Source organism: Monomorium pharaonis, chromosome 1 (genome assembly GCF_013373865.1).
Source record: "Monomorium pharaonis isolate MP-MQ-018 chromosome 1, ASM1337386v2, whole genome shotgun sequence".
Taxonomy (NCBI): domain Eukaryota; kingdom Metazoa; phylum Arthropoda; class Insecta; order Hymenoptera; family Formicidae; genus Monomorium; species Monomorium pharaonis.
In genome coordinates, this window is record NC_050467.1 from 1930152 (window position 1) to 1956792 (window position 26641).

Consider the following 26641-nt stretch of genomic DNA (forward strand, 5'->3'; position numbering starts at 1 on the left):
TACAGGATTATACTTTATTTTTTCTTTTTATTAATGTTCAATTAATATCAATATTTGCATGCAACTGTCGTAATTGCTTCTTTATTGTGCAGTAAAAACAATTTAAGGGCACGTGAGGAATTTTTTTTCTCTACATTTTTGTGAGAAAGAAACGCGATTTTCGAATTATCTGCCGAGATTGATCTCTCGTCCTTGAAGGTTCGCGTTGTACACGTACGATGTCGCCACGCGCCCGATGCTGCTGCCCCCGCGAAGCGCCTCCGGAGCTTTTCTGCCACTGGTAGGCCATAAAATCGGCCATTACTCCAACATTTTTGTCGCGCACGAGGAGCCGCGAGCGATACGCGATGAGGAGGCCGCGGTCGAGTTGATGAGTCTCCTAGCCGGTGAGTAAACAACGTAGCGCGCGATATTCTCGCGCGCGCGCTTGTCTCGCTTGTCGCGGATCGTCCGATCGCCGTCTCGCCGCGACCGCCAGTCCCTCGGACGATCTTGCCAAATCCTCCGCCATCTTTGTTGCGAATCCTGCTGTACGTACCGCACACCGTGCACCTACCCGTCGCGCCGTGGGATACGTCGTTTTTTTTCCTTCCCTCCCGCAATCGTCGCACGATTTCATCCCTTCCTCCTTGCCGCGCCGCGAAATTATTCGCGACCGTGCACTTACGTATGTATGCGCGAGGCGGCCTTGATCTCCCCCTTTGCTCCGGAGTCAATCGCTCTCGTCACGAGCCCGATCGAATCCACGCGGCGTGCTCCGCTGCCCTGATGATGCGAGTCCGGACAGCCTCGCGAATCACGACTCGGAGCTCCTCCCGTTCCGTCCTCGTCTCCCGATGACGTTCGGTCACGCTTGTCGCTTGATGAAGTCGCACGTTAAAAACGTATTACTCTGCACGTCGACGAGAGAATTTTCATGACAATGCAATTAGCGTTACGAAACGATTACTCGGTTAGGTGCTTGCATGTGCACCAAGCAAGTGCATCTCGGCTTTGCGTAGGCGTGTATGCACTATATGCATCAGCTGGTACCCGCGAGACAGATCCCGATATCGACCGAGACATCCCCGCGCGAATGTCTGTTACCGACGGCTTTCCTCCACTATTCCTATATATGCAATAACAAATATGTTTATTTCATTCCTACATTTTTTCCATATAATGTATTTTATGATATATATAGTAAAAATCTCTGCACGCTTCCTCCCATAATTTTTGCATCTGTGTCGAGAGAGTGATATCCGTTTTCCCATCTTTTTGCCAACGAGATATTAAACATAAAAATTTTGGCATTGATTATTAGAGAAACTGGTTATATAAATTTTATTTCTAAAAAAATTTCTTGGTGGATTGAATTTGATCTACAAATCGTAAATTTTTTGCGAGAATGTTTTTTAGAAATAAATCTACCTCTTCCTTCTTTTACAAATAATTAAGTCGGTATTCTTAAAAGGATGCAAATATTATAGAAGAGGATATAAATTGTTAAAAAAAAACATTTTAAAAAATTATCCATTGTATGAATGTGAAAGAAGGGAGGAATTAATTTTTTAACGAAATAATACGTTCCACGCGCAATTCTCGCCGCTTTCGTCATTCTGAGTAAACTACAATTGATTTCGCAGCGTTTTTTTTTTTAACAGGTACAGCTTCGTTCGATCGTAGTATAGCCGAGTGGCGGCGGCGACGGCGGCGCGGGGAGTAAACCATATATTGCAATTAATCGACCACCCTTTCGCCGCCCCCTTCCTCACGCGCGCGCGTGTCCATCGGGAATTGAACTCGCCGAAATTATGCCGGTCGTCCCCGGACGGATTTCTAGACGTGGTGAGCACGTGCGCGCCCGCGTCATCGCGCGCTCATACATCGGGAATGCGAGAAAGCGAGAGTGCTATATCGATCCGGCCTCGCGCGCGGGGTCTACCTATCTCAACCCTAACATCGTACAATGAACGTCTCGTCTACGACGACGGTGCCCACTGGTAGGCGATTCTGTCGCGCTTTTTCCCGGTTTCGTCGGTCAATTTTTTTTTTAAGGACGCGAAGGCCGCACCCTGTTACCGTTTCCGGTGGTTATCGCATCAGCCGTTTCGCGACGATTTCGAGGAATTCCTCCTTCGAGTGTGTATGGTAAATCTCCGTCTTGTGAAACCCCGGCGATCTCCGATCTCTTGGTTTCATATTGTACTTTGCTTGATAGAATTTGATCTCCTTTCTCAACAGTATTAAAAGTATAGATAGACACAGAAATATCAATCTCACGCTGAAAGAAGCGGTTACATTAAAAAAAAAAATTTTTTCTCTTAAAATAACATCTGTAGAAATCTATCTTCTTGACAATAATCTTAAAGTATACTCATTATTTACTTAAAAGTAGTACAAGTAATATTTACTTGAAATAAACTATCGTGTACACAAGGAAAAATATATACTTGTGTGTGTGAATTAAGTAAATTATTTAATCTTAAATATTATTTCTGTTTTTAAACATAAAAGTGAAAAATCAATTATAATTATTTGTTACATTGTTATATGAATTCTGTAAATTGTGTTGCATAATGTTATTCAATTTCATATATGACACATTACTGTACTTGAAAAGCACTTATCGCAAAAATCATTTTTACTTGTGTTTTGCGCGAGCAGGTATATAATTACAAGAACACGATACTCGTGCGATCCATTATTCGAAGCAGAGTTCCTAGCCTGTAAAACTTTAAAAAAGCTTATATCAGTCAGCGTATTCATTCTCTTTTATTTAATTTTATCTTAGTAGTTAGCATATGGAGAATAATAGAACGAATCGATGACCTCATTTTGTGCAATTGTACCTTCCTTAGAATAGTACCGTATAATTTTTTTATATAAATCGATTATTCCCACTATTCTACGTATAAAAGTTTTTACTTGTACTTTCGCGAACAAAATATAAAAGTACCAAAGCAGAGAAGCAGAAAAATAGTGAAGTAAGTTAATCGAAAATGTTCGAATTTATTCGAATGTACATTTTAGTGTAAACAGGATGTTTTTTTCTTCATTAAGAATCACGAGAAAAAACGACTCCAAATTTGTTTCTCACTAAGGAATAATATTATGTAATGTGAACGCAAAATACGTATGCATTTCATATAAAAACAATTTTATTGACCATTTAGGATTAAAGAGTTATGATTCTCTAAACAGAGAAAAAGTTCAGTAGACTCTTCTAGATAAGTTAAGAGTTAACAAGATATCGAAAGTTATCGTTACTGCTAGTACATTGACCTGCACACGTATCGATCGACTCGAGTCTCACTGCTACGTATCAAGCATAATTTTTAATTTACACGGTGAACACGCAGTTTTAGATATAAATCGCGGAAAGAAAAGGAATCTTTAATAAAACTGCTAAATTAATATCTGAGTATTGAAATACGATAGCACGTATAAAAAACTATAGATACGCTAATGTAGATTAAAACGAGCGAGGTTTTAATCAATTGAAATGCAAACGCCGAATAAAACAACGAACGGCAAAACACAATGAGAAACGCACGACAAGGTAGATAATTTTTTCGTATTGAAAGAAGGTCTGGTGTCAAAAATTTTAAGGAAACTCCGTAGAATTTTCGCTAAAGTTGCAATGAAATTTACTTAAGACGGGAATCTACAGTCTTACAGCTTGCTGAATGGGTCGTTAAACACGTCGTCTTCTACGCTTACTCTAATTCGAAGAATAAATATGTCTGAGAGAGTTCCCTCATGACGGCGCGACGCCGTCATCGTCGTCATCGCCGTCGCCGGGTAGACGCACGAGGTCCGACGCGTCTACGCCGGTGGGCCGTTTTGGGCGGGCGACGCAGCGGCTGTGTGCGCAAAAAGCGACGGCAGTCAAGTTCAAGGCCACCGACGTCTCCACACCCCCCCGTCACCCCTCCGTTCCGCGACTCCCGTCGCGGCCGACGTCGCCTTCACCGCCCCCGCCACCCACTCACCTATCGCCGTTGTGATATACACACATTGGCGCGTCTGAAACGCCAGTAACGTATCAAGTCGAGGCCGTCGCACTTGTTCCGCGGGATCGAGCGATTTCTCCGAGCGCGACGCGACGCGCGGGCACGACGGGAGTGCTCCGCTCGATCGATCTACCCCGTTTCTGCCGCGAGGGAAAATTCAATTCGCCCGTAAATGCCGTTTCGGCACGAAGGGCCTCGGGTATTTGACACATGGATTCCGAGAAACTGCGATGTGCGAACTTTGATCGCGAATTAAAAAGAGAGGAATTTTTATAAATGCGGATCTAGAAATTGGCTCTTGAAACATTAAGAGTATTTTTTTTTTAAGAGTATATTTTTTATTATTAAGAGTATATTAATCGGCGATTAATTTACTTTTTATTTATTAAACTAGCGAGACATATATTTTGCTAATGAATACATATATATATGAATATATATGTAAACTATACAATAACTTGTAGCTTTTAATAGATATCATGAAAATTATATAATCTTAAACATATACACGACAAAAATTTATATGTATATATATACTTTACTTTAAAATGCATCTATAAATATGTTTATCTAGAGTCTAGAGGAAATATTTTGCGAATGTCCGTTACTTCCTCACTTCTCGGAAAGGGTGGAGCTTGATGCAGAGATGAGAGAGAAAGAGAGAGGATATAAATCAACATATATAGAGATAGAAAAGCCGCTTCGAGTTGGCACGATAAAGCGCGAGCTTCGTATCAAGGTGATACGAGGGCTGTAATGTTAATGACCGATTGCCCGTGACCATGATTTCATCCAAAATGACATTGCACGCGACGCTCGTGAAAAAAAAAGCCGGTAACATTTGTGTTTTCAGTTCGAGACGCAGTCGTTTCATCTTATCGATAAATACGATAAGGTAAAAATATCTTGGTATTGCCTAATACGGTGCAATTGTACGGTGCACCGATAGATGTTATTACAGATTAAGAGCCACGTACGTTACTTTACATAACATGTAATATCATTATTGTGCATAATCGTGTTATCTTTGATGCAAACGTTACAAGAGACAATGAAAATTAATGCATGTAACAAGCGATATGAAATACACGAGGGAATTTAAATGTACTTGAATATTTTTCTGATGTTACATAAAAAGATAATGTTATTGCATATATATACAATATATATATATATATATCTTAGCAATATGATAATATTGTGTAATATATATTACATTATCATCTATAGACACGTCGACATTACGTAAACAAATCAGCTTTTTTTTAGTATAAGAAATGTTCTTAGATATCTCTAGAGAGAGAGTGAAACGATCTCTGGGTGGGATAACGTACATAGTTATTTTGTATATCAAAAAGTTTTCTATAACATTTCTATATCTGGAGTCTAATTACATCGTTTTAACAGTTAACGATAAGATCTTTAGCGTTTTCTCTCACCAGGGTGTAGCGCGCGATGCAATTCTCAAGCATTATACTTTTTCCACGCGGATGTCACGTACAAGTTTTTTTTTCCGGTTAGTAAGAAGAACTTGTGAAGAAGTTGATATCAAATTATATCATTACCAAGAAGTAAGGTAACGATCGATTCAACCTTGATGAGACAAGCATACTCTCTTATTCTTTAAGAAAAAAAGTGTGATATTTACGATTATAATTGCATAGTAAAATAATTACAGTTTATATGAACTAAAATTATTAAATTAATTTATTAAAAGAAATTGGAATTAGGAGCAAAATCTAGCTGCAGACCGTTTAGACTTTCTCAACTAATCTATATGTTTCAAATAATTATATATCAAGAATATCATTTTTATAGTTATTATTACTATAATATTGGTAATAATATAATTATATACTCATAGTGATGACTGTTTTATAGTACAACTTACTATTAAAATTTCTTATTATGGTAATCATATCATAAGTTACATAGACCAATATTATGATAATGACAACTTTAATATAAATAGTTTAAGCAAACTATAATTTACATTATTGAATAACTATGAAAATGTGATTGGGTCCAAAAAAAGATCATAAATTTGTGATACGGTCACCGCAACTATCTTTTTTTTCCGGCATTGTATCTTGGGGCGGCTTCATTATCCCCTATCGACTTTGGAATTTTTCGGGGCGTTTTATCTCAGAGTCGTAACTTTTCAGAGCTGCGTTCAGAAATATCAGAGAATATCATTTCATCCTCACTGTTCTCTAATCGCTAAATCCGGAGCATGCGATGTTTCCAAACGTAGCCCGGGACGTCGTTTCAGATTTCGCGTTTTCGTCCTTTTCCTTTCCGCGGGAGGTCCAGTTCGTGCCCGACGATGCGAATACGTCGCGTTGCGATGTCCAACGAGGGCGGCTTCGTACTTTCGTACGTTACATTGCGTCGGAAAAGGCAGAGAATTCTCATTGGACATCCGGACTTCGCTCGTCCAGCGTGCGAGGGCCACAACAACGAGGGCGGCGCAGCCGCCGCCGCCGCCACCGCCGCCGCGTCGCGCCGGTCCACCTCCGTGCATCGCCGGCGCGGCGGATTCACTTAACGCCGCCGAAGTGTTTAGCGCCTTCAGTCGCGTACGGCGCGCGTTGCCGTGAACGTCGTGATCGTCGGGGATCGACGTTCTCCTCCTCTCCTCCTCCTCCTCGTGCTTCTTCTCCTTTTTCTTCTTGTCGTCGTCATCGTCGTCGACGACGATACGCGCAGCGTGCGGTGCGGTACTTTGTATTGCGCGGGCGGCGTGCGCGCGGTCGCTCGCTCGCGCCGCGACGACGGATCCGTTTCGAGCGGTGCCGAGCGTCGGGATCGCGCCAGTCCTGATCGACTGTCGCGGCGAGGAGGTGCGTGCACGCGCGTGAGAAAATCGGGGACCGCGCGTGCATTTTTCGGCGTGGCGTCGCGTGGGACGAGGACGACGGGTGGCCATGGAAGCGTGGATGTACGACGTGGTAAGTGCCGTGCGCGTTACGGCACCTAAACGGCTGATCTTTCCCTTTCTCTCTCTCTCTCTCTCTCTCTCTCTCTCTCTCTCTCGTGTGATCTCGTGGCTTTGTTTACGTGACGTGCACGTTGCGCGGTGTCGCGATTGGCCTGTTCCTTTTAGCTGCACTGTTACACTGGTGCAATAAGTTAAAGTAAGTAACAAGCATACTTTTTCTCATTCCAACTTATTGCACCATGCGGCTAAAAAGAATAAACCTAATCTCGCACCTTCGATCTTTTCTGAGCGAGTGGATGACGATTGCAGATTCGTTTGCAGCGATTGCAATTAAAAAAAAAAAAAATATTTGCACGACCTTTTGCGGAGAAAAATTGGCGGAGGCTCGTAAAGTAGCTTGCAATTATCGATGCGATTGAGCGCGCATATCAGTTTTATAATTCTACCCCTCCTATCCCGTTTTTTTCTTATTCTTCGTTTATAAGCTCGACGAAACCTTTGTGCGATGGAGCACTCGTCGGGAGATCGCGAAGATCAATAAACATTACCTTTTGCATTAATATTTAGGTGCGAACGCGTGTATTACTTAAGCCGTCGTCCATCTTGAGACTCGGTCGTTACGTTACACGTGTCGAGCTGTTAGATAATTTATCTCGTGTCTCGTCTCGTCTCGTCTCGTCTCGTCTCTCTCCTGGGAGATCCTCTGACAACGGAGGAGCCTCCGGCTTTTATAGAAAATTGAGTAATCGGAGTACGTCCAGGTGCCTCGCGCGCGAGGAAAGCTCACACGGAGCAAATTTTATTATAAAAATTACCGTGTACGATATTACAGTAGCCGTGAATCATAAGAAATTTCAGAGAATTATATCGCAAACAGTGTAAATATCGTGGTAATTTGATGGAAAAGATAGTAAAAATTTTCATAATTCCTTCCGCGCTCACACAATTTACCATAGTGAATTTTACTAAAAAATTTTCTCCGTACAATAAAATCCGAAGATACCCAGGAAAACGATTGAAGCGTTTTGTGGCGTGCGAAACAAGCGGTCTCTGAAAACACTGGAAGAAAAAAATTGTTTGTTATGATCGCGCGCTGTTGTACCTTCAGCTTTCTCCGTTTGAGCGAGCGATGTCTTTTTTTCCTCCTCTCCACCCTTCCTCGCTCATTGCTTTTTCGGTTCTTTGTTCGCCCGCTTCGCGCAAGATTAGCATTGGCCATGCATTTAACCCTGCGTTAGGCGCAATATATTTTATTCACGAATGGTCGCAATGTACATTACAAATATACTAATTTTTCCTATAATTTTCCTGTACTTTTTTAAACAATAAATCTTACATTAAACTTTATGAAACAGTAAAAAACAAATTGATAAATATTAGAATGAATAAAGAAAACGTTTAGGTCTGTTATATACTGAATGAAAACGGCGATGTCATCATAGTCTGAACGCATATCCAATAGATAATGCGCCTAACGTAGGATTAATGACGAACGTATAATCGAACGATTAACGAGCGAAAAAAAAAATTCCGCATCGAAAAGTTTAAAGGGAGAATATCCTGAAAGAACGACAAATTTTATTAATTACTGATGTCCGTTTTCATCGATATATATAGTTTAACTTTAGTCTTAGTTGAATTTATTCTATTTTTTCTCTCGTTTGAAAAATTAGAGAAAGTATTCAATAAAGCTGAGAGATCAAAGTTAATCCACATTTGTATAACGCTTTCGTGTATAAAATAATTATTCAAAATACAGTAGAAGGACTGTGCGAATACTTCAATAAGAAGTTGCGAATACTTCAATAAGAAAAAAAAAATTTGTAAGCGCAGTCGTGATAATATTGTAACGAACATTTTCGAGTTTTTTCTTAACACAGAGTTACAGAAAGAAAGAAGGGAAATATCCCTGCATCCGTCCCGCGTGCAAATGCACCGCGATACTTGTAATAATCACGTGTGTTCCGCGATAAAGAGTAATACCGGTATATACGCGACGTCTTTTCGGACGATAAAAAGAGACGGTGCAAGAGAATGCTCGGTGTCAATTGCGTTACTTACGTGAGTCGAGATTTATGGTTGTGACGACACGCAACACACACACACACACAAACACACACACACACACACGCGCACCCTTTCCTTTACGCTTTATCTCGCTATTATGTACACAGCGCGTTCGAAACCGTCGGGTGTTCCCTTTGACCACATGATTTTGGGGTAGCTTAGAGGGTAAGATCTTCCCTCGACGTGTACGAAAATACACCGACGGCTTTTGGGTCAATCAGCGAACAAAAAAATGGAGGATCTTTATCGTTTCTTAATTACCGTTTGAATTTATGTTTTGTAAATCTTATTTTGCTCTAACCGACACTTTCCATACGAAGTTGTCAATACTATGTTTGACTTTGGAGAGCAGCGAAGTCTTGAGTAAATCGAGAATCTGTCAACGATCTATTTTTCTTTTAACAGACTTACATGACAGATTTATTTAAAAAATAAATAATACACTATCTTGTGGTTACTCACAAACAGGTTCTTGTATTGTGTCTATTTGTCCACGTAATGTTTACGTAACGTATTGAGTTTAGTACCTGTCCGAGAAAAATTCTTCAAAGTATTTATCGAGAGAAGACTACCGCGAAAGGCCACGAAAAAATATCTTTAGCAACTGTTGCGCTTTAAAAATTATTTTAACTACAAACATTTACTTGTTTATTTAGAAAATTGGACATTGAAACTTTCATATTGTGTATCTTCCGTACGTAATTATTTTGGAGAAGCGTTAAAAATCTCGTAAGAGATTCATTATAAATCATTATTGAAAGCAACAAATTTGTAAAGAAAAATTTGATTAATTTGTACGGTTTGAAAAGAAAAGATAATTTTGGTTGGATACTAGATTTTTGGAGGAAAAATTTGAAGTAAAATAAAGTTTAATATTTCTAAGGTAATTATACAGAATGTTTCTTATAACTTGATCATTTAGAGATTGTTACAATTCTTTTTTTAATGAGATGGCATATTTTTATTAACATATAATAATGCTAGTTTATAAAAACATTCAAGGATGTCGAATAGTTAATAGTTGATGACTTTAGATAACTTAAAACATAAAAAAATCACGTTTAGTTAAGTATACTGCATTAGTGACAATATTCTCTCATTTAAAAGAATGTTAATGTGATGTCGAAATCTAAGATAACAAGCATGAGAAAAAACTCCTTCGAAACGAACAACTTTTTTCTTTGATATTTTTTCGTATTGTTAAAAATATCAGAGATATTCTAAATGATCGAGTTACAGAAGATATCCTGTTTATAGAAATCTATAAATCAATTTTGTTTTTATTTAATTAGTCAGTACTGCTCGAGCATAATAGATTATTCACGAAAGAAGCGTCGGTACGTCGATAGCAATTAAGGATTTTCGCGAGATCGCGCGATGTAAGATGACGTGTCTAATCGTGTCAATTGTGGCTCGCACGTGCTTGCGTTGCCGAGCGAAATACAAAAGTGTAACTTCAACTTTTCATCTTTAACTTTAGACCTTTCCCGGATTAGAATAGAATTCTGTTATTGTGCAAATCGCCCGGAGTGCACCGTGTTGCCGCCGCATAAATCAGCCTTGCTTCCGCGATTGCCGGATGGCAATTATTAACGTGTGAAGTGAGTCGTGTCTCACTGAAAAAAAAGCGACTTCTGCTAGATCATCACTTATCTCTGCGCGACTTTTGAGACACGGTTTCTCTCCTCCGTCGGAGAGACACGCGCAACCATAAACGGAATGTGTTCGCGTTCGCGTTCGTACGCTCCCGATGACGGGAGTTGCAGTCCTTACGCAACTCCATGTGCGTGAGGCGTCGCAGGCAGCGTGGCGATATCACGCTTTTACGTTATCACGGATATTGTTTAACCGTCTCGATGCGCCGGCCCCGCGCGCGTTACGAAGTAATCTTAATCTGTAGGTGCGCATACTTAAACTCTCTCTCTCTCTCTCTCTCTCTCTCTCTCTCTTTGTCTCCGCCGGTCTACAGCGATAACAGTGATTCTACAAACAACAAACACTGTTCGTTTCACTCGTGCTGTCCTTCGATCGAATTGACAAGGGCCGAATTGAGAAATTCGTGCTGGCGTTCGTATACAAGTGCTCGGAACGTAGACGAGCGTGTGACTGATTGTGAGATCGGCGCCGAGCGATTAGTGAAAGCGACATCCCTTCGCAATTTATTTGCAAGTCGACTGACGGTCTGAGGTCTACGGGAAGTTATAGTGGTTTCCAATTTCTCTTAAAGATCGAGGGAGAACGCGATGTTTTCGAGACACTTTGCATAATCTAATAATTCGACGCGACGGTCTTTTGCGGTCTTTTAAACGCTGGCTCAAATAATATGTAAATTGCAACTCTGGAACAAAAATAAGAATCGTCGAACAGAAACGGGAGCGCCGCGCGGTCGAGGCTTGATTATGGAAGAAAAATATTCATTTGCGCAGAGTTACGTCAGCGGATATTTTCGGAGCTATGAATTTTTCCGGCTTCGTGAAAATTGTCCGGCATACCGATCTGTAATGTAAAATTTATAAACAGCCTTATCGCATCTTGAAGTCATACGCTTGCGGAATCAGCTGGCTTGATAACGAAAATATATATGCATTTACATACTGACAACATTATGTACTTACATTGTATTTTATTAGCGCGGTTCAAAGATATCAAAAATAACTATTCATATTTATTAGTTAATAAAATTTGTGAAATCTTATACATATAAGAAATTATATTTTATCATATAGAAATTGGATAATTATAACGGAAAAAAAGGAATATTAAATCAACGCAAAAGGAGTATTATTTTTTTAAATTGAGTTCTGCGTCGCATAAAAAGATTATAGAAGAGAGAAAAGTTTACTACATATTGAAACCAACAGTGACGATTTCGATTCATAGAGGTTACGTTCGGACTTATGTAATTTAATTTGCCAGACGAATCAATTCTGCCCACCTGTATCGATAAGAACAGTAGCTTGGAGGAGCAATGTGATTAATTAAACGGCAAGTGGATTAACGTCGCGGAGTGCTTGTGAAAATTCTTGACGGTTTATTGAAAAAGGCATTACGACACACAGTTGCGCATAAACAAGTACTCGCGGCTAGGAAGCGGAACGTAGTCGTGATAGAGTGAGTAGCAATGCGAAGGTCGTCGTTACGTGATACCTATATACACGTGCACCGCGATCGCCGCCGATGCACTCGCGCGTCCACGCGTCCGAAAGAGATACGCGAAAAGAGATACATACTTTGGTACGAACCTGTAACCTCCGCTTGACCACCGGGGTTTAATAATGAGGAAAGGGCATGCGGCGTTCGCGTTATTAAAAGAAAGGAGGGGGAAAAAAAAGGAAATACCGCGCGCGTAGATGGAAATAAAAAACAGCCAGGCATAAAGTGCAGTATGTCAAGTGGGCGGGACAAAGTAGGGCGAAAAAGTACGTCGGACGTGCGTCGCAAAGTTTTATTAAGAAGTTCTAAAAAAGTTTAATTTAATAGGAACATCCGGATTAATATACGAACGTCTCTTCTTACTCTCCGAATTTAATCTTACCTGCGTTTTTATACACATTGTGTTGCTCTATACACGCGAAAACTCTTCCTTTTCCTCCGTGCGCGAAAACGCGAACTCGTGTGGAACGAATAAACCGCTGATCTCTTTTTCAAACATTTTACGTAGAGACTTACGTGGGTGAGAAATAAATTGGAATCATAGAATTAAGAAAAGTTAAATACTTAAATTCGCGATGCTGGAGCGGGATACCCGGCACCTTGAATTTTAATTTTTCATTTTCGCGTAATCGCGCCCGGTTACCAGCGCACATTTCTTATCCTTATTTTTTCATCGACTCGTAATAACGTGATTAATTTTTAACGCAGTACTCTGGCTCAGGATCTAGTCGAGCGACTCAACGTCAGGAATGTACCTGTCTACCGATTATTTCGTGCGTTGTCCAAGGTTAGGATTTGCACCTCTTTCTTTCTCTTTCCCTCCGACGTGACGTCATCGATGTCTCATGGCCTTAAACTTGACTCCCCTCCGAGCATCTCGCTCCAGAGAGCGATTATTATCTTTCCCTACCAACAATACGACTCGGCACCGAGCCATCTCGCTCGTTGATCGGCGAGGCCTATCTCCCGTGGCTGATTCGCCGTTCATCGCAGTTTCGACTTTACCTGAATCCTATCATCATCTTCATGTCGGTGAGTGCTTCGAGGCGTATAAAAAAATACCTCGCTGCAATAATAATGGTAGTCTTAATCATTAATAACTGTCAAATGAAGGAGAATTAAGCCTTATACATCGAAACTATTTCCTCAGTTTTTAACCATTTTTTTCGATAATACACGTGAGGATAAAATGGAGCCCAGGCTTTGTAAGATTTACCGATTTTGTTCAAGTATCTAAAAATTTAGGGAGATGTAGATTTCAAAATATTTGATCCACAAAATAATTATGCAGGTTAACTGATTGCTAAGAATGTCAAAACTATTTGCAACATTTATCATTATTTGAGCATTTTACATTTATTCTGATGATTCAATAAAATTATTTTTACATTACACAACATTTTTAGATACTTTAACAAAATTGTTTCTTTCCGTGCATATGCGTATATCGTAAATAACACAATAATTTTTTTATGAACTATAAAGCTAATGAAACTTATTGCGCTTGCTCGGTTTTTTTTTTTTTTTTTTTTTTTTTTCATTATGGATATCGCGCGTGTAGCTATAAGTAATTTAGAAAAAAAATGAAAGGCAGCGCAACGTTAAATTCTCTTAGAATTTCCTCTCAAGGATGCCCGAGGATCCGAAGGCTTGAATGATTCAACGGCGACGGAAGCCGATATATCCACGTCGAATATACTCCGGCTCGGCTCGGGGTTATTTTCTCGCTGCTGTTTTAATACTGTGATATTACACGGCCGCGTTATCGTGCTATTTTTATTAGATAAGATCGATGCGAAATCGGAGCGTAGTTCTCGCCAAGGCCCCGGCCTTGACCGCGACCCAGGGTCTTCATCCTCGAGGAATCGATCCGCCTCTTTTCGCGTTCTAATTTCGTAACCACCCACGTACAAAACGCTCGCGATAATCCACGATTCCGCGCGCGCAAAAGCGGACAATTATAATAATTCACAGATAACAAGTCCGTCTGGTGCCGTTGAAACTGTTGCGGCATATCGACGCGTTCATAGATTTCAAAATGCCGCAGCGAGAATACAAATCCCGTCTGTGGCGGAAAAGCCGCGCGGGTCCCCCCTCCTTATCTTCCGACAAAAATTTTATATTTGTAAAGAGAAGGAAGACCGACGTGCAGATCTCGAGACGTCGCGTGCGGCTGTTTTTCGCGCGAAGCGGAAGATCTAATCACAGATAAGAGGTGTACGGAAGAGCTAATACCAGATAAGAAGGGTACACGAGCATCTTCTCGTTCCAGAAAATTGTTTACCGCTATCGCGTTATCGTCATTGTAACTGTGTACAGTCTCTCTCGTCGTTCCTGTCCTGAAAATCCGCCGTCCGCTGTTATGTCAGGCGCGCGCTCATTATGCAATTCCGCGCGGACGCTCGCCGATCCCGATTCAGCGCGCGCGCGCGCAGCGGGGAATTGGGTGTTATGCGAACTGTGCACTGTGTCGGTTGCCGATATCGCACCTGGCAACAGATAGGGAGCTGTTTATTGACCGATGTTAATCGCGGCGTATCTTAATTTGTGCAGCGCAGGCGACTCCGTTCGCGCGCACGCATTTATTCCGTCCGATCGTGTATTATACTGGTATATTGTCCGATTCGCTTCTGCAACGGTGCGCGAGTTATTGGTCGTCTCTGCCGTCTGGCGATCGAGATGAGCCAGAGAGCGTAAGAGATCTTGGCATTGCGAGAGCCTGCGGTCTTTCAAAATCAACTTCGGAATATCTCTCAGTCAGTTTTTTCCTCGTCGCGATAACGGAAGTTAATTATTTATTGTAGCAACGTCGGCGATAACAAGCAAAGAAGCTGACTCGACTTGACACCGAGCGACGGAAAGAGCAAAAGAGAGAGAGAGAAAGAGGAATTTATATCCACATAAGATTCACACATAAGAGTCTTTTACCTCTTTGCTGTCGCAGCGATTCAATTTCAAGCGGGAGAAACTTAATGAAGATCTTTTATTTATCCTGCGATTGCGCACACACGCTCGGTTCGCAATTAATCTTCACTCCTCGATCGACCGTGGCCGATATTGAAATTAACGACGATTTTCCCCGCACACGAAATGGCGAAACTGCAATTTCTGTCTCTCTGCCGCTTTGTTGTGCCGCGAATGTCCCTGTCTGTGTTTTCTCATGCGTTCATTATCGTTTCCGCGACTTTATTCTCAGAATCCTCAATGTAACTCTTCAAAGAGTTCCCCGAACTAATAAATGTATGCGTGTGTGTGTGAGGATCTTAAAGACGCCTGGTGTCAACTCCGAGTTTTACACGCCGAAAATTCATGACAATTTTTTCGTACCAAGGTCGAATCGAGAATTTCTCAAGCGTCGCTTCGTAGGAAGATCAGGGTGAAATTGACGTTCTATAGTTTCGGATCTAATTGTTTTTTTTTTTACTGTTTCATCTGTAATTAATTCCTTTTTTGGACGCGTTTTCAGTCCAGACGTTCATTTTTCTTCGAGAGAGGAGAAGAATCTTCGCAATTATATTAATATTCTAAAAGTGGGGTGCTAAGTTGTCGGTAATAGCGTCGGGATGGTGTCACGCCGAGTCGAGCCGAGCCGCGCCGCGCCGCGCCGCGTCGGCGCGCAACGGAACGGGGAGTCACGGACGTATAGGCAGGAAGGTAGGACAGAGGAGGAGATAAAACGAGATAAAACGAGATTGAGAGAGGCCCAAGGCCGTCGTTGTCGGCCGTTTCCGCCGGCGCTCGGCGTCTAAAATTGCGATGGCGTGGTTCCGCGGCCTTCGCAAACACGGCAGCTTCTCGCTCTCCCGCAGAAAAGTCAAGTTCAAGGCCGGCGAGGCACATATCTCTCTCTCTCTCTCTCTCTCTCTCTCTCTCTCTCTCTCTCTCTCTCTCTCTCTCTCCCCCTCCCATTTCCCCTCTGACCTGCTGCTCTTGTCTTTCTCATGTCCGCCTTTCGAGCTCTCAATCGAACGTGGCTCAAACGTGGCAGAAGAGACCACTTACGCAACCCTTTCCCCTGTGTGTGCAACCTGTCCCGCTAGAATATATTGGAACGAATGTAGGACCGGTTGCAGCATCGACGTTCCCCGCTAAATAAGCTCGCTTCAGCCGTCTCTATCCCTCTCCGACCCTCTTTAGATTTATGCCCGCGACGTGCAGAAGGGAGGGCTGGCTCCGAGATCATCGGTCTCTGCTGTATTGATGTTACAATCGAGCAGGGAGAGCAGGCCCCGTTTGTAGAAAAAGGACCACTAAACGGATCAAGCAATTCGCACCGTTTGGCCACCGTTTAAAACCTGAATTCCGCGGCGTTAATTCCATCTCGTTTCCAAGGTTTCCGCTGCGGCGATCGGTCACGATCGAATCGTCATCGGCTGTTCTTTTTTTCACATGCAAAACGCCCTGGGGGAAAAAGTCCCAGTTGAGCTTCGAATGCGAAAATCCGCCGCGTCGGATATGGCATATCGGTTTGTCGAGAAGCATGCGAGTTCGTATCTTGAGAGAAAAAAAGGAAATCAAGTTCAAGGTCGACTAGATGCTCTACCGCCTTCCTCTCTTCCGTTCTGTGAGTCTGACTTTCCGCTGGCGCACGACACATGATGCCGAACAGGATGCGGAGGAACGAGAGAAAGGGGACTTACGCAATCCTTTCACCGTTACTTTGTTCACCACCGCCCTAATCTAGGGCGCGGTTATCTCCGTATCCAGTGTCGGGTCATTTTATTACATCAACTATTGGGTCACGAGATATTTTTCTTCGCTTCAACATGCCTCGACTCCACCTGCCTCCGAGATAATAATTTTTTTTAATGTGATTCATATGTTTCTTTTCCTCTAAATGTTCTTTTTATACTAAAAACCAAGAATCTCCTTATCGTTCTATATGCTATCGTTCGTTTCAAACTAAAAGAACTTTGTCACATTTTTAATAAATTTAATTAACATTTTATCACGTATGTATTAATATTAGTTGGAAATTTCTGACTCGATAGTCAGGATCTTTGGATTCCGTTTTGGATTTAAAACACTGAGACGTCCCTGAAATGTTCGGCGATACAGAGACGGAAATGGATTTGTGTGTTGAACCGAAGTTTCATCGAAGTTTCGTCTTAAACAGCGACTAGAATACTGCCGAGTCGGCAACTCTGGTATGTCTCGGGTAATCGTATCCCGTGCTCGTGCAGGGCAGTGTTTACACGCATACTCGTAATGGTTCTCAGTTTTTTTTTTTCCGACAAATCCTACATGCGCGCACCCGAGCATGCAGAATCCGCGCCGAGGGTGGTCCGCGGTGAAGAGGGAGAGCGCGATCGCGCCGGGGATATTGGGTTGGCGGTACCGTGAATTCTCTGAAGTCAATTCTAAAAATGCTCGAGGCGTTGGCCGTGCTTAAATATAACGGGCGCAAAAAAGAATTGCAGCTCCGACTGTGTGCAGGGAGAGGGCGGCGGCGGGTAGTCTCTCTCGCGTATTTTCTCGCGCTAAAAGGATCCCGTCGCTTCTCCGCGATCCTCGCGACAAGGATAGGGATATACCCGCGATATGTTATCTCTCGGAGACTGTACCGTTTCTTCTTCTCGCATCTCGACAGGTCTGTATGATGTCTGATGCCACGGAAAGCATGATCGGGAATAACAGGACGATGCCCAACATCAAGCAGGAAATCGATAACCCAACAACGCCCACGCAAAATTATCAAGTGTGTTCGCCAACCACGACTCTTCAGCATCAGGAGGTATTGTTCAGAGAACTTCTCGACTCCTCCTAACGAGCGTAGGGCGTCCCGCTATTATCGCACTAATAATAACTGTATGACAATAATAGTTTTTCGACCGCACATAGAGAAAGCTTTATATACTTATGCGTTATAATTTTCAAGAATCTTTTTCATTAAAACTTATATCTCTCCGATTTGATCAGAGTTGGTAACCTTGGCGAACAATACTTATTTCTTTTTGTCGTAAACACTGCAAAGTAGGAATTCTTTGAACATTTTAGCACTTTCTTAGGCTTTTTATCTATTATAATTCTCATACTATTAATTATATTTCATTATGTTAATTATTACTTTAATTATATTTTTTCGTACGTTCCTTCGCACGCGTATTTCTTCTTTTACCGCATTTCTCCACATTGTATTGTAATAATGATTACTTCTTCATCATATTTCTTCGCACAATTATTTTTTTGTATATTTTCTTCGTACATTTTCTTCATATATTTTTCATATTTTTTTATGTGTTTCTTCAGGTATATCCTCTTATCGTATTTTTTCACATTGTGTTGTATGTTTAATTATTACGTACTACTATCACAGTATATGCAGCGCAACTCGCCCGATTCTAGCGTGTACCAAATTGTCTACAAAATTGAACAGCACATGGGCCGGCTAAGTAGATAACCAATCACATAACTGATTTTCTGTCGCATTTTTTGGGGGTCGAAAACGCTATTAGTGTAGTCCAGTGCAGCAACGAGAAGCGTTTATGATGGTTATCTACTTGTGCTCGATTTCGTACACTCATCAAACGTGCCTACAGTGAGTTGCGCTACTGTATGTACTGTGCTACTATTGTGTTAATTATTACTTCAATCTCATCTCTTTGTACATTTCTCCCTTTCTTTTTTTATTGTTCTTAACGTTGCATTATGTTAATTATTACTTCAATTATATCTTTTTCAGTCGATATGCACGAAATTAGACCTCGGACCGGATTACGGCAACGGTCGCGACAACGGTAGTCCCGAGAGCCCAGAGATGCATCATTGTTCTTCGACGACGCAGCCGTTGGGAACTTCAGAGGTTCGTGATCACGTCCCAATAACGTTTCGCCGTAGGCGATGAATTTATATTAGGGATGATTTATATTTGAACTGCTGTGTAAAGAATTGTTGTCGTTTCTGCAGGACGGCGTTAAGGAAGAAGATATGATGCCTAGGAGGCTTTGCCTTGTCTGCGGTGACGTTGCGAGCGGTTTCCATTACGGAGTTGCCTCGTGCGAGGCGTGCAAGGCTTTCTTCAAGAGAACTATACAAGGTAAGCGGATTTATCGATTTCCGTAACAGGCTGCAAATCATTCGTCCAGATAGCACCAAGGACTACGTTAATGTGCATTTTCGATCGTACGGTATTTGCATATGCACATACACATGATATACTTCAGATAGTATATTGGGATGCACGTGTGGCCTTTGTAATTATAGATTTGATAACCAGTTGGTGCTATCTGGGACAGGAGACGGCGTATATTACGATAAAATAGCCAGTAATTTTACAGGAAACATCGAGTACACTTGTCCAGCGAATGGGGACTGCGAGATAAACAAACGAAGACGTAAGGCGTGCCAGGCGTGTAGATTTCAGAAATGTTTGCGACAGGGAATGCTGAAGGAAGGTGTGAGATTGGATCGCGTCCGAGGCGGTCGACAGAAGTACAGAAGATCCACGGATCCTTACACGCCAGTCAAGAATGCTACGCTAGAGGGTATTTGTCTTGCACTAATGCAACTTCGCGTATATTAATTTTATCATACATAATGAGGAAAGGTCTATTTAAGAGATAAAGACCTCTTTTGAAAGACCATTTACATCATATCACTATTTAATTTTATTTTCCATTATTTAATGTTTCAAGCTAACGTAGCGTCGGCAGGTTCTACCGAAACGATAAGTAAGCTATTGAATCATCACACCGTATTTCTGTATTCTGTATTACATATTGTACGTGCATACAATATGTGCTTTAGTAATTTCTTTTAATTCGGTTTTATATTTTATTTATCACATCTCATTGTTTTCTAATGCTTGTAAATTTTGATTATTACTGTACTAATTTAGTGGCATTTTAATCAATGCTTTGCCTTAGGGCAATTTAAATAAAGAGGCACATCGTGTCTCGTCTTTTGCAGATAATAAGATGGTTGAAGCCTTGGCGGGTTGCGAGCCAGACATGCTTCAAGTGTCCAATATCCCGAATGTCCTGGAGACAGATCAGAGAGTTCTCGGACAATTATCGGATCTCTATGATCGAGAATTAGTCGGCATAATCGGTAATTATCAACGTGACAGTTAATATTAATAATTGAAATTTTCTTTTGTTCAGCGGATGTTTAATCACGTTATTCTGCACAGGTTGGGCCAAGCAGATCCCAGGGTTCAGCAGTTTAGCGCTGAATGATCAAATGCGACTTCTGCAGAGTACTTGGGCCGAAATATTAACTTTCACTCTAGCGTGGAGAAGTACACCTAACACTGGCAGATTGAGGTTTGCACAAGATTTTTCACTAGACGAAAGACTCGCACGCGAATGTCATTGTATGGAGCTCTACACACATGTAAGTAATTTTTTATTGTATAAAAATTTATTTACAATTATATATCTTAATACTACTACTATTCATTTTATTAATAAACTATCATTAAATAGAAAAAAGTAAATTTATTATATTTAAAATAATTCAATAAGATGATAGAGAAAAATTATAAGTAAAGCTTGAAATTCGTATTTCTCGTTTTATCTTTTACAAATATAAATGTAGGGCCGCTGGGAAACAATTTTTTCCTTAGTTATATAACAAAATAGAAAGCTAATATCATAAATACTTTATCGTATCTATGTGCAGTTTCTTATCATATTGTTTCTTCTTTAAACAGTGCATCCAAATCGTGGAGAGGCTTCAGCGATTGAGTTTAACGCGGGAGGAATATTACGTGCTGAAAGCATTGATCCTAGCAAATAGTGATGCTAAATCCGACGAGCCTCAGGCGCTCTACCGTTTTCGAGATTCGATCTTGAATTCTTTGTCGGATTGTGTAGCGGCAGTCAGACCAGGTCAAGCACTTCGCGTCACGCAAAACATGCTGCTAGTGCTACCCAGTCTCAGACAAGCTGATGGAATTGTCAGACGTTTCTGGTCCAGTGTGTATAAGACGGGCAAGGTACAGATGAACAAGCTCTTTGAAGAGATGCTGGAAAACGTTTGTTATCGATGAGATACGCTTGATTGTCGCAAATTCGATAACTTGACCGCACGTCGCCAGGATGCTGTTGTTTATTGTAAGCTGACGATGTTTGCCTCTATCAACGTAATTATATATTATTGTACATCATTATTTCGGGTACGTTTTTTGGTGCCGTTGCGCCATTGAAGACATTAGTGAGTGGATAGTGCGTGAGAGAAACGGAGTTATCGATTCTTTTTATTTTCAAAATAAACTCGTGAGTTTTTATTCTTTTTTTCTTTCTTTTTGCGTGGGAAAAGGATGTTGAGAGTGGAAATTCGGACAGTGTCTCTGGCGTTGTGATTCACGAATTGAATTTTAAATGGCAGATATGAATAGTCTTCGTTAAAAATATCCAAACTTTCCTTTTCGAGTACCCCATTTACAGGTACAGAAAGAAAGAAAGATGAAAGAAGGAAGAAAAAAAATTGTAACTTTTATGTTGAAACATAACAGTACAAGATGCGAGAAGACTTTCAGAGTACTCATTTTAGAATAGGCATATGTGGCAGCCAATTGTTGGCTTTATTACCAAATAAAGTGTTTCCGTTTGATCGTCACGATCACAACACTAAATATAATAGTTAGATAAGATGTAATAACTGTGGGTGTTTATATATAACGTTGTAGTCACGATATCGTATTAAGAATCAAAATTATTGTTATTGAACGAGATTTTCTCTATTCTCTTAATCATTGTTTATTAAAAAAATTTTTTTTTAAATTCACTTTCTGTATCCCGACAAGAGCGATTTGGAATCGTGCGTCTTTTAACGCATTTACATACACATATATTATCTGTCTCTTTTGCATTAGCACTTGTAATTATATAATAGCTTAAATGTGAAGAGAAATTGAATAATATTAATCGATATATTTGTGATAGCTGTATTGAACATCCATAGTTATAGTGATGTAGAGATACGTCTTTATGCTATTATCCTAAATTACATCTTTGTACAATATAAATGAGATCAGTTAAAATGTGTGTGAGAAGTCAAGCAGAAGATAGATAGCGAGTAGAACGTTTGAATTGTTCCTCAATCGGAGACACGTCACTTTTATTCAAAATTTGTGGATTGTATATTGGAAATATATTTTAAGAATTACCGGCTAGATTATTGCCATATTGTCGTGCTTTCGTTAACGGTAGAAGTATTTACCCGGTTATTAAAACAATCGCGTTATGTTATTTGCCCGTGCCACACAAGAGAAAGAACAGAAAAATATATTATTACTAATATATAATAATTATTATTATTTTTACAATCACATTACGATCATTATTATTACATTAATATATATACATTAATATTATTATTACCATTATTATATTCAGGGATCTTTATTATCTAGTTATCACTATTATTGTTACGAAAATCAGCGAGCATAATATCATCACACAGTACGTTGATGCGCGACGAACGTAACATATGCCTTTCACGATGGGGAATTTTAAGGAAAGAACGAGAGCTATATTATAGAAAACGAGTAAGTTTCATGAAGCTTTGTTTGACGACTAATGCAAGTCGCAAGTCTACGGCGATTTTTATCAACTTAAAATTAACCTGAAATTATTTCAGTTATTTGAAGAAACTCGTTTAGCTTTTTAGCTACGATTAACGAATCAGGAAAGTCATTTGCCTAACAAACAATTAAATTTCAGTTTAGTTCTTTCTTATCTGTTTTTTTATCTGTTATCTTTTGCTTATTCATTTCTTATATACCTAGAGTTAAAATTTGTAGTAAAAGGTAGTGTTGTACATTTCTGTCCAATTAGAGAATCATATTTTTCGAAACACAGTGATCGAAATAGTAAAAGCCGCCACGGACCTCGTACTTACATCGCGAAACTATCGTTATGGGTTTAGAGTGCAATAAAGTCAGGACACGCAATTTATTTTCCTTCTTAATAAAAAGATGACATCCTTTTGCTCTTCTTTGATTGTCTCATCTGCTAATAGATTACAAGCGTTTTTTCTCCTTATTCTTTTTGCATTTAAATCTGTGAAAAACAATTTGTGGCTCGATCTCGAACTCGCTGCTCTTTCTTTCACAATTCTCTAGTAATCTATTTTCTCGATTAACTAACATAATAAAGAAAAAAAAGAAAAAAAAATCGAATTGATTGTTGCAGGCCATGTCGAATTTTTTCGTATTGTATTCAAACAGGACGCGCGATTTTTTAGCTAACTATTTTGTTCTCTTGAAAATAATGAGACTTTAGAAAATTGTTATTCAGAAAATATAAAAACGTCTAAAAGGCATTGTAAAATGTTCTTTGGGGGGAAAAATCTTTTAATCGCCTACATTGTCTGAGTAACGTTTTCTTTTCTCTGAAAATAAAATCCGTTTACAACGGATAAGTTTCCACCAATATTACAGCGACATCATTACAATATTGTTGGAACACTGTGCTAATGAGTGCAATACGCATCAAAAGTTCTGTAAAAAAAAAATACAAAAATGTCTAAAGTTTTACTTCGAAGAGAGTTTTGTGTTTCGCCATGTCATGTACGTCAACATATCTCAAGCTCATTAAAACAAAAATGTTTCCCCTCCGATGGCATTCTCTATGTAACGCGATACTGACGTTTTTCTTTGTTTTCGTTGAGGCCAACGAGCTTTCTCGCTTAACTGTGATATTCGCGTTTTTACTGGGCGCATTACAGATTCCACTATTGCTGGAATCAATCTGTAGAATTAATATTTTCTTGTTTCCCCCTTTTATTGTTGAACGCGTCGAAGGAACCGCGGTGGTGTTAAAATATCCGTCTCCAGATACGTTCGTTTAAAGTTTTCGTGTATCTCGTCCCAATTCCTTCCACTTGAGAGACAAATCAGAACCTTTTTTGGCGAGGCGTTTCCTTTCGTGCGTTATGCCGTCGATTTTTGTCCTGACTTCCTCCTTTCTTTCTTCACGCAAATTCTGACTCACGATTCCGTTTCTCTTCTTCGCAATTTACATTTAATTACTAACAATTTTGTGCATCTCCTGCTATTTTGATGTCGCAAAGTTACCTTTCCCGAGGCTCTCCAATCGCGCCGACGCGATAGACGCAGAAAAATTTTATGGATGTGCAAGAGCAAATATTTTGGCGTGCGCGTCACGCGTCTCATCGAAGAGAGATAAGAAAAAGAGAAAAAGAATGAGAAAGAAGAAAGCAAAAACCGTCAGGTATTTTTGTGTGACCGGATTATGAAGTTTCATACTTTTTCGAGCATTTTTCTTTGTACATATGTAATCACACCGATTCGCCGCGGCGCGCGGTAGAATCGTAGTCTCAGGGTTGCAAGCGAGCAAACACGATACAAACGTAGGCACATTCAAATAGTTAAGCCGTGCGAATATATATCTCTGTCAACAAATATTATAGGAGTAGTAGATAAAACGATAGATTTAATTAAGAGAAAAGAATAAGACAAAAAGTGCGATACGTTGTTTGTAACAGGAGGTTCGCGGGAGGCGACAAATATGTGCGGAAACGAAAGGAAAGCGAACGAGGACAAGGGTGGAACGAATTATATCGATAAAAGTAAAATTTATTATTGTGAGGCGTTATAAGATGATTATGATTTTAATTTCCGCGGTGAAGGATGTATGCTCCCAAATCGTTGAATTTTATAAAAATTCGCGCTTTGTTGACGCACGTCGGACTGGCCTCGAAAGGCCTTCCAGTTTGTTTGTGGACACGCGCGATTTGTCGGACGGTGATTTGTTATTTCATTGAGATCTCTTATTATAGAGGATGATTAAGGGTTACGTGTAATTTACCGTTGGCGGGAGATCTTAAGATACGGCGAAGGTTTTTTCAGGACGAGGGTATGAAAATTGTATAGCGCTAATAATCCATGGCTAAGTAAGTTCCTTCGGCGATAGAGATCTTGCCCTTTTGATTTTGCGATACGAGAACGCATCTACACTGAGAGTGTATTATAAATAATTTATGTAGTACACTGAAAAAAAATATTTTTATTAGTAAATAAATTATTATATTAGGTAATACTTTAGTATCATTTCCTTAATTTGAAGAGATATTTTGCAAGTTTATAAAGAAATTTTATATTTGCTGATATTTATTCAAAAGAAAAATGATACAAAAAATAAGTATATTTGTTTAATAATAGCAATTTTTTCAGTGTATGTTATAAATGCGGGATATATGTATATATGGCACGCGGGCTGCGATTTTGAGATTTTTTTTAAATATTTGTAAAGAAGGCTGTTTGTAAGTGCGAATTTTCGGACGATCGCGTCTCTCTTCGGATCTTTAATTATCGTAATGTAAAAATTGTGCGAAATTGTTGAACTTTTTTAGTTTCTTCGTTATCTTATGAATCATTGCTTTTTTCTGTCTCAAGTCGATATGATTCGCTTCTGCAAGAAGAGAGATACCGCTTCTATGATGATTATAAATATGTATGTAGAACTTTGTAATTATGACGCGGTAGATTCATAATTTTTATATGTGTGCATACTGGAAGTGTGAAAATGAGAGAGAGAGAGAGAGAGATTAGTGTGTATTTGTGAAAAAGTCGAATAGTATAACAGTAGCATCAATGTTGTCGATGCAACGCAACTGCAAGCGATGCGTCACGAAATTTCATAACGCGAATAATTAAAATAGCCGTATGAAAGAGAGAGAGAGAGAGAGAGAGAGAGAGAGAGAGAGAGAGAGAGAGAGAGAGAGAGAGAGAGAGAGAGAGAGAGAGAGAGAGAGAGAGAGAGAGAGAGAGAAGATGAGTGTATGTTAATTAAGATGATATCTACAACGAGATGCAAAAAATAAATCAACAAACGACACGCTGTATGGAACTACCTCGGTAATAATGTCTTCGTTTATTGTCCCTTCAATAGTCCATGTATAGGATATTAACAAATAACGTATTTTTTTCACAGGTACTTAAAAGTACGAATTGTTTATTTTATTACGCGTAACAGAAATTCCTGATTTTTTTTTTTTCAGATACTATGTGGCAATCGACAGCTTTCAAAACAATAAAATTGGAAATTTAGTTAATCCCTCTCTCACAAATAAAGCTGTAAAAAAATGTTCGCTTCATTTAATACCGGATTGTGTTTCAACATGATTTTTTAATTCCGGGCGCCGTTTACACGCTGAATTTACAGCGCATTCATTCGTATTAAAACTCTTTTAGAGATTCTCGTCCCGCTCAATCAGTTTTTCAGCAAGGAATGTACATTTGATCCGCTAGTGTTGCAGTCGCGCGTGGTTCAACAATTTCGCTTCATTCACCAGTGAGGGAAGTTCTCGAATAAGCTGACCGGTATGTCAAAAACACGCTTCCCCGCACATTCTCCGGAATAGACGTTATCGCGACGATCCCGGAGCGGAGGGATCAGATGCCTGGGCTCTCGCTTTACAAGGAAGCGAGAATCGCGCGGTTGCTTGTATTTCACGAGTATCGTGCTTGTGAAAATATGCCGATCCTAACGAAACGAAATGCGCGCATGCACTTGTC

At 40.1% G+C, this 26641-nt stretch overlaps 1 protein-coding gene across 11 annotated transcripts; it reads left to right on the top strand.

The window, feature by feature from the left end:
- The first annotated feature begins 38 nt into the window (after positions 1 to 38).
- On the top strand, positions 39 to 25985 carry LOC105831087 (steroid hormone receptor ERR2). 11 transcript variants are annotated; one of them, XM_036295454.1, is made up of 9 exons: positions 40 to 386; positions 17747 to 17890; positions 18839 to 18958; positions 19063 to 19192; positions 19419 to 19640; positions 19791 to 19826; positions 20038 to 20205; positions 20288 to 20490; positions 20810 to 25985. In XM_036295454.1, the coding sequence occupies exons 2-9, from the start codon at positions 17753 to 17755 to the stop codon at positions 21146 to 21148; spliced, it is 1356 nt and encodes a 451-aa protein (XP_036151347.1). In that variant the 5' UTR covers positions 40 to 386; positions 17747 to 17752; the 3' UTR covers positions 21149 to 25985. The 11 variants fall into 11 exon arrangements, with proteins under 11 accessions (XP_036151349.1, XP_036151347.1, XP_028047802.1 ...); XM_028192001.2 differs by lacking the exon at positions 40 to 386 and adding an exon at positions 6627 to 6946; XM_012670966.3 differs by lacking the exon at positions 40 to 386 and adding an exon at positions 6627 to 6946 and having other exon boundaries at positions 20065 to 20205.
- The last annotated feature ends 656 nt before the right edge of the window (positions 25986 to 26641 follow it).

Excerpts from the sequence above, each read along its gene's own strand:
- LOC105831087 (XM_028192001.2), top strand. The coding sequence starts at position 6,923 with ATGGAAGCGTGGATGTACGACGTG. Across the intron at positions 17,891-18,838 it reads CGACTCTTCAGCATCAGGAG|TCGATATGCACGAAATTAGA; the intron begins GTATTGTTCAGA and ends TATCTTTTTCAG. Across the intron at positions 20,206-20,287 it reads AGAATTAGTCGGCATAATCG|GTTGGGCCAAGCAGATCCCA; the intron begins GTAATTATCAAC and ends TATTCTGCACAG.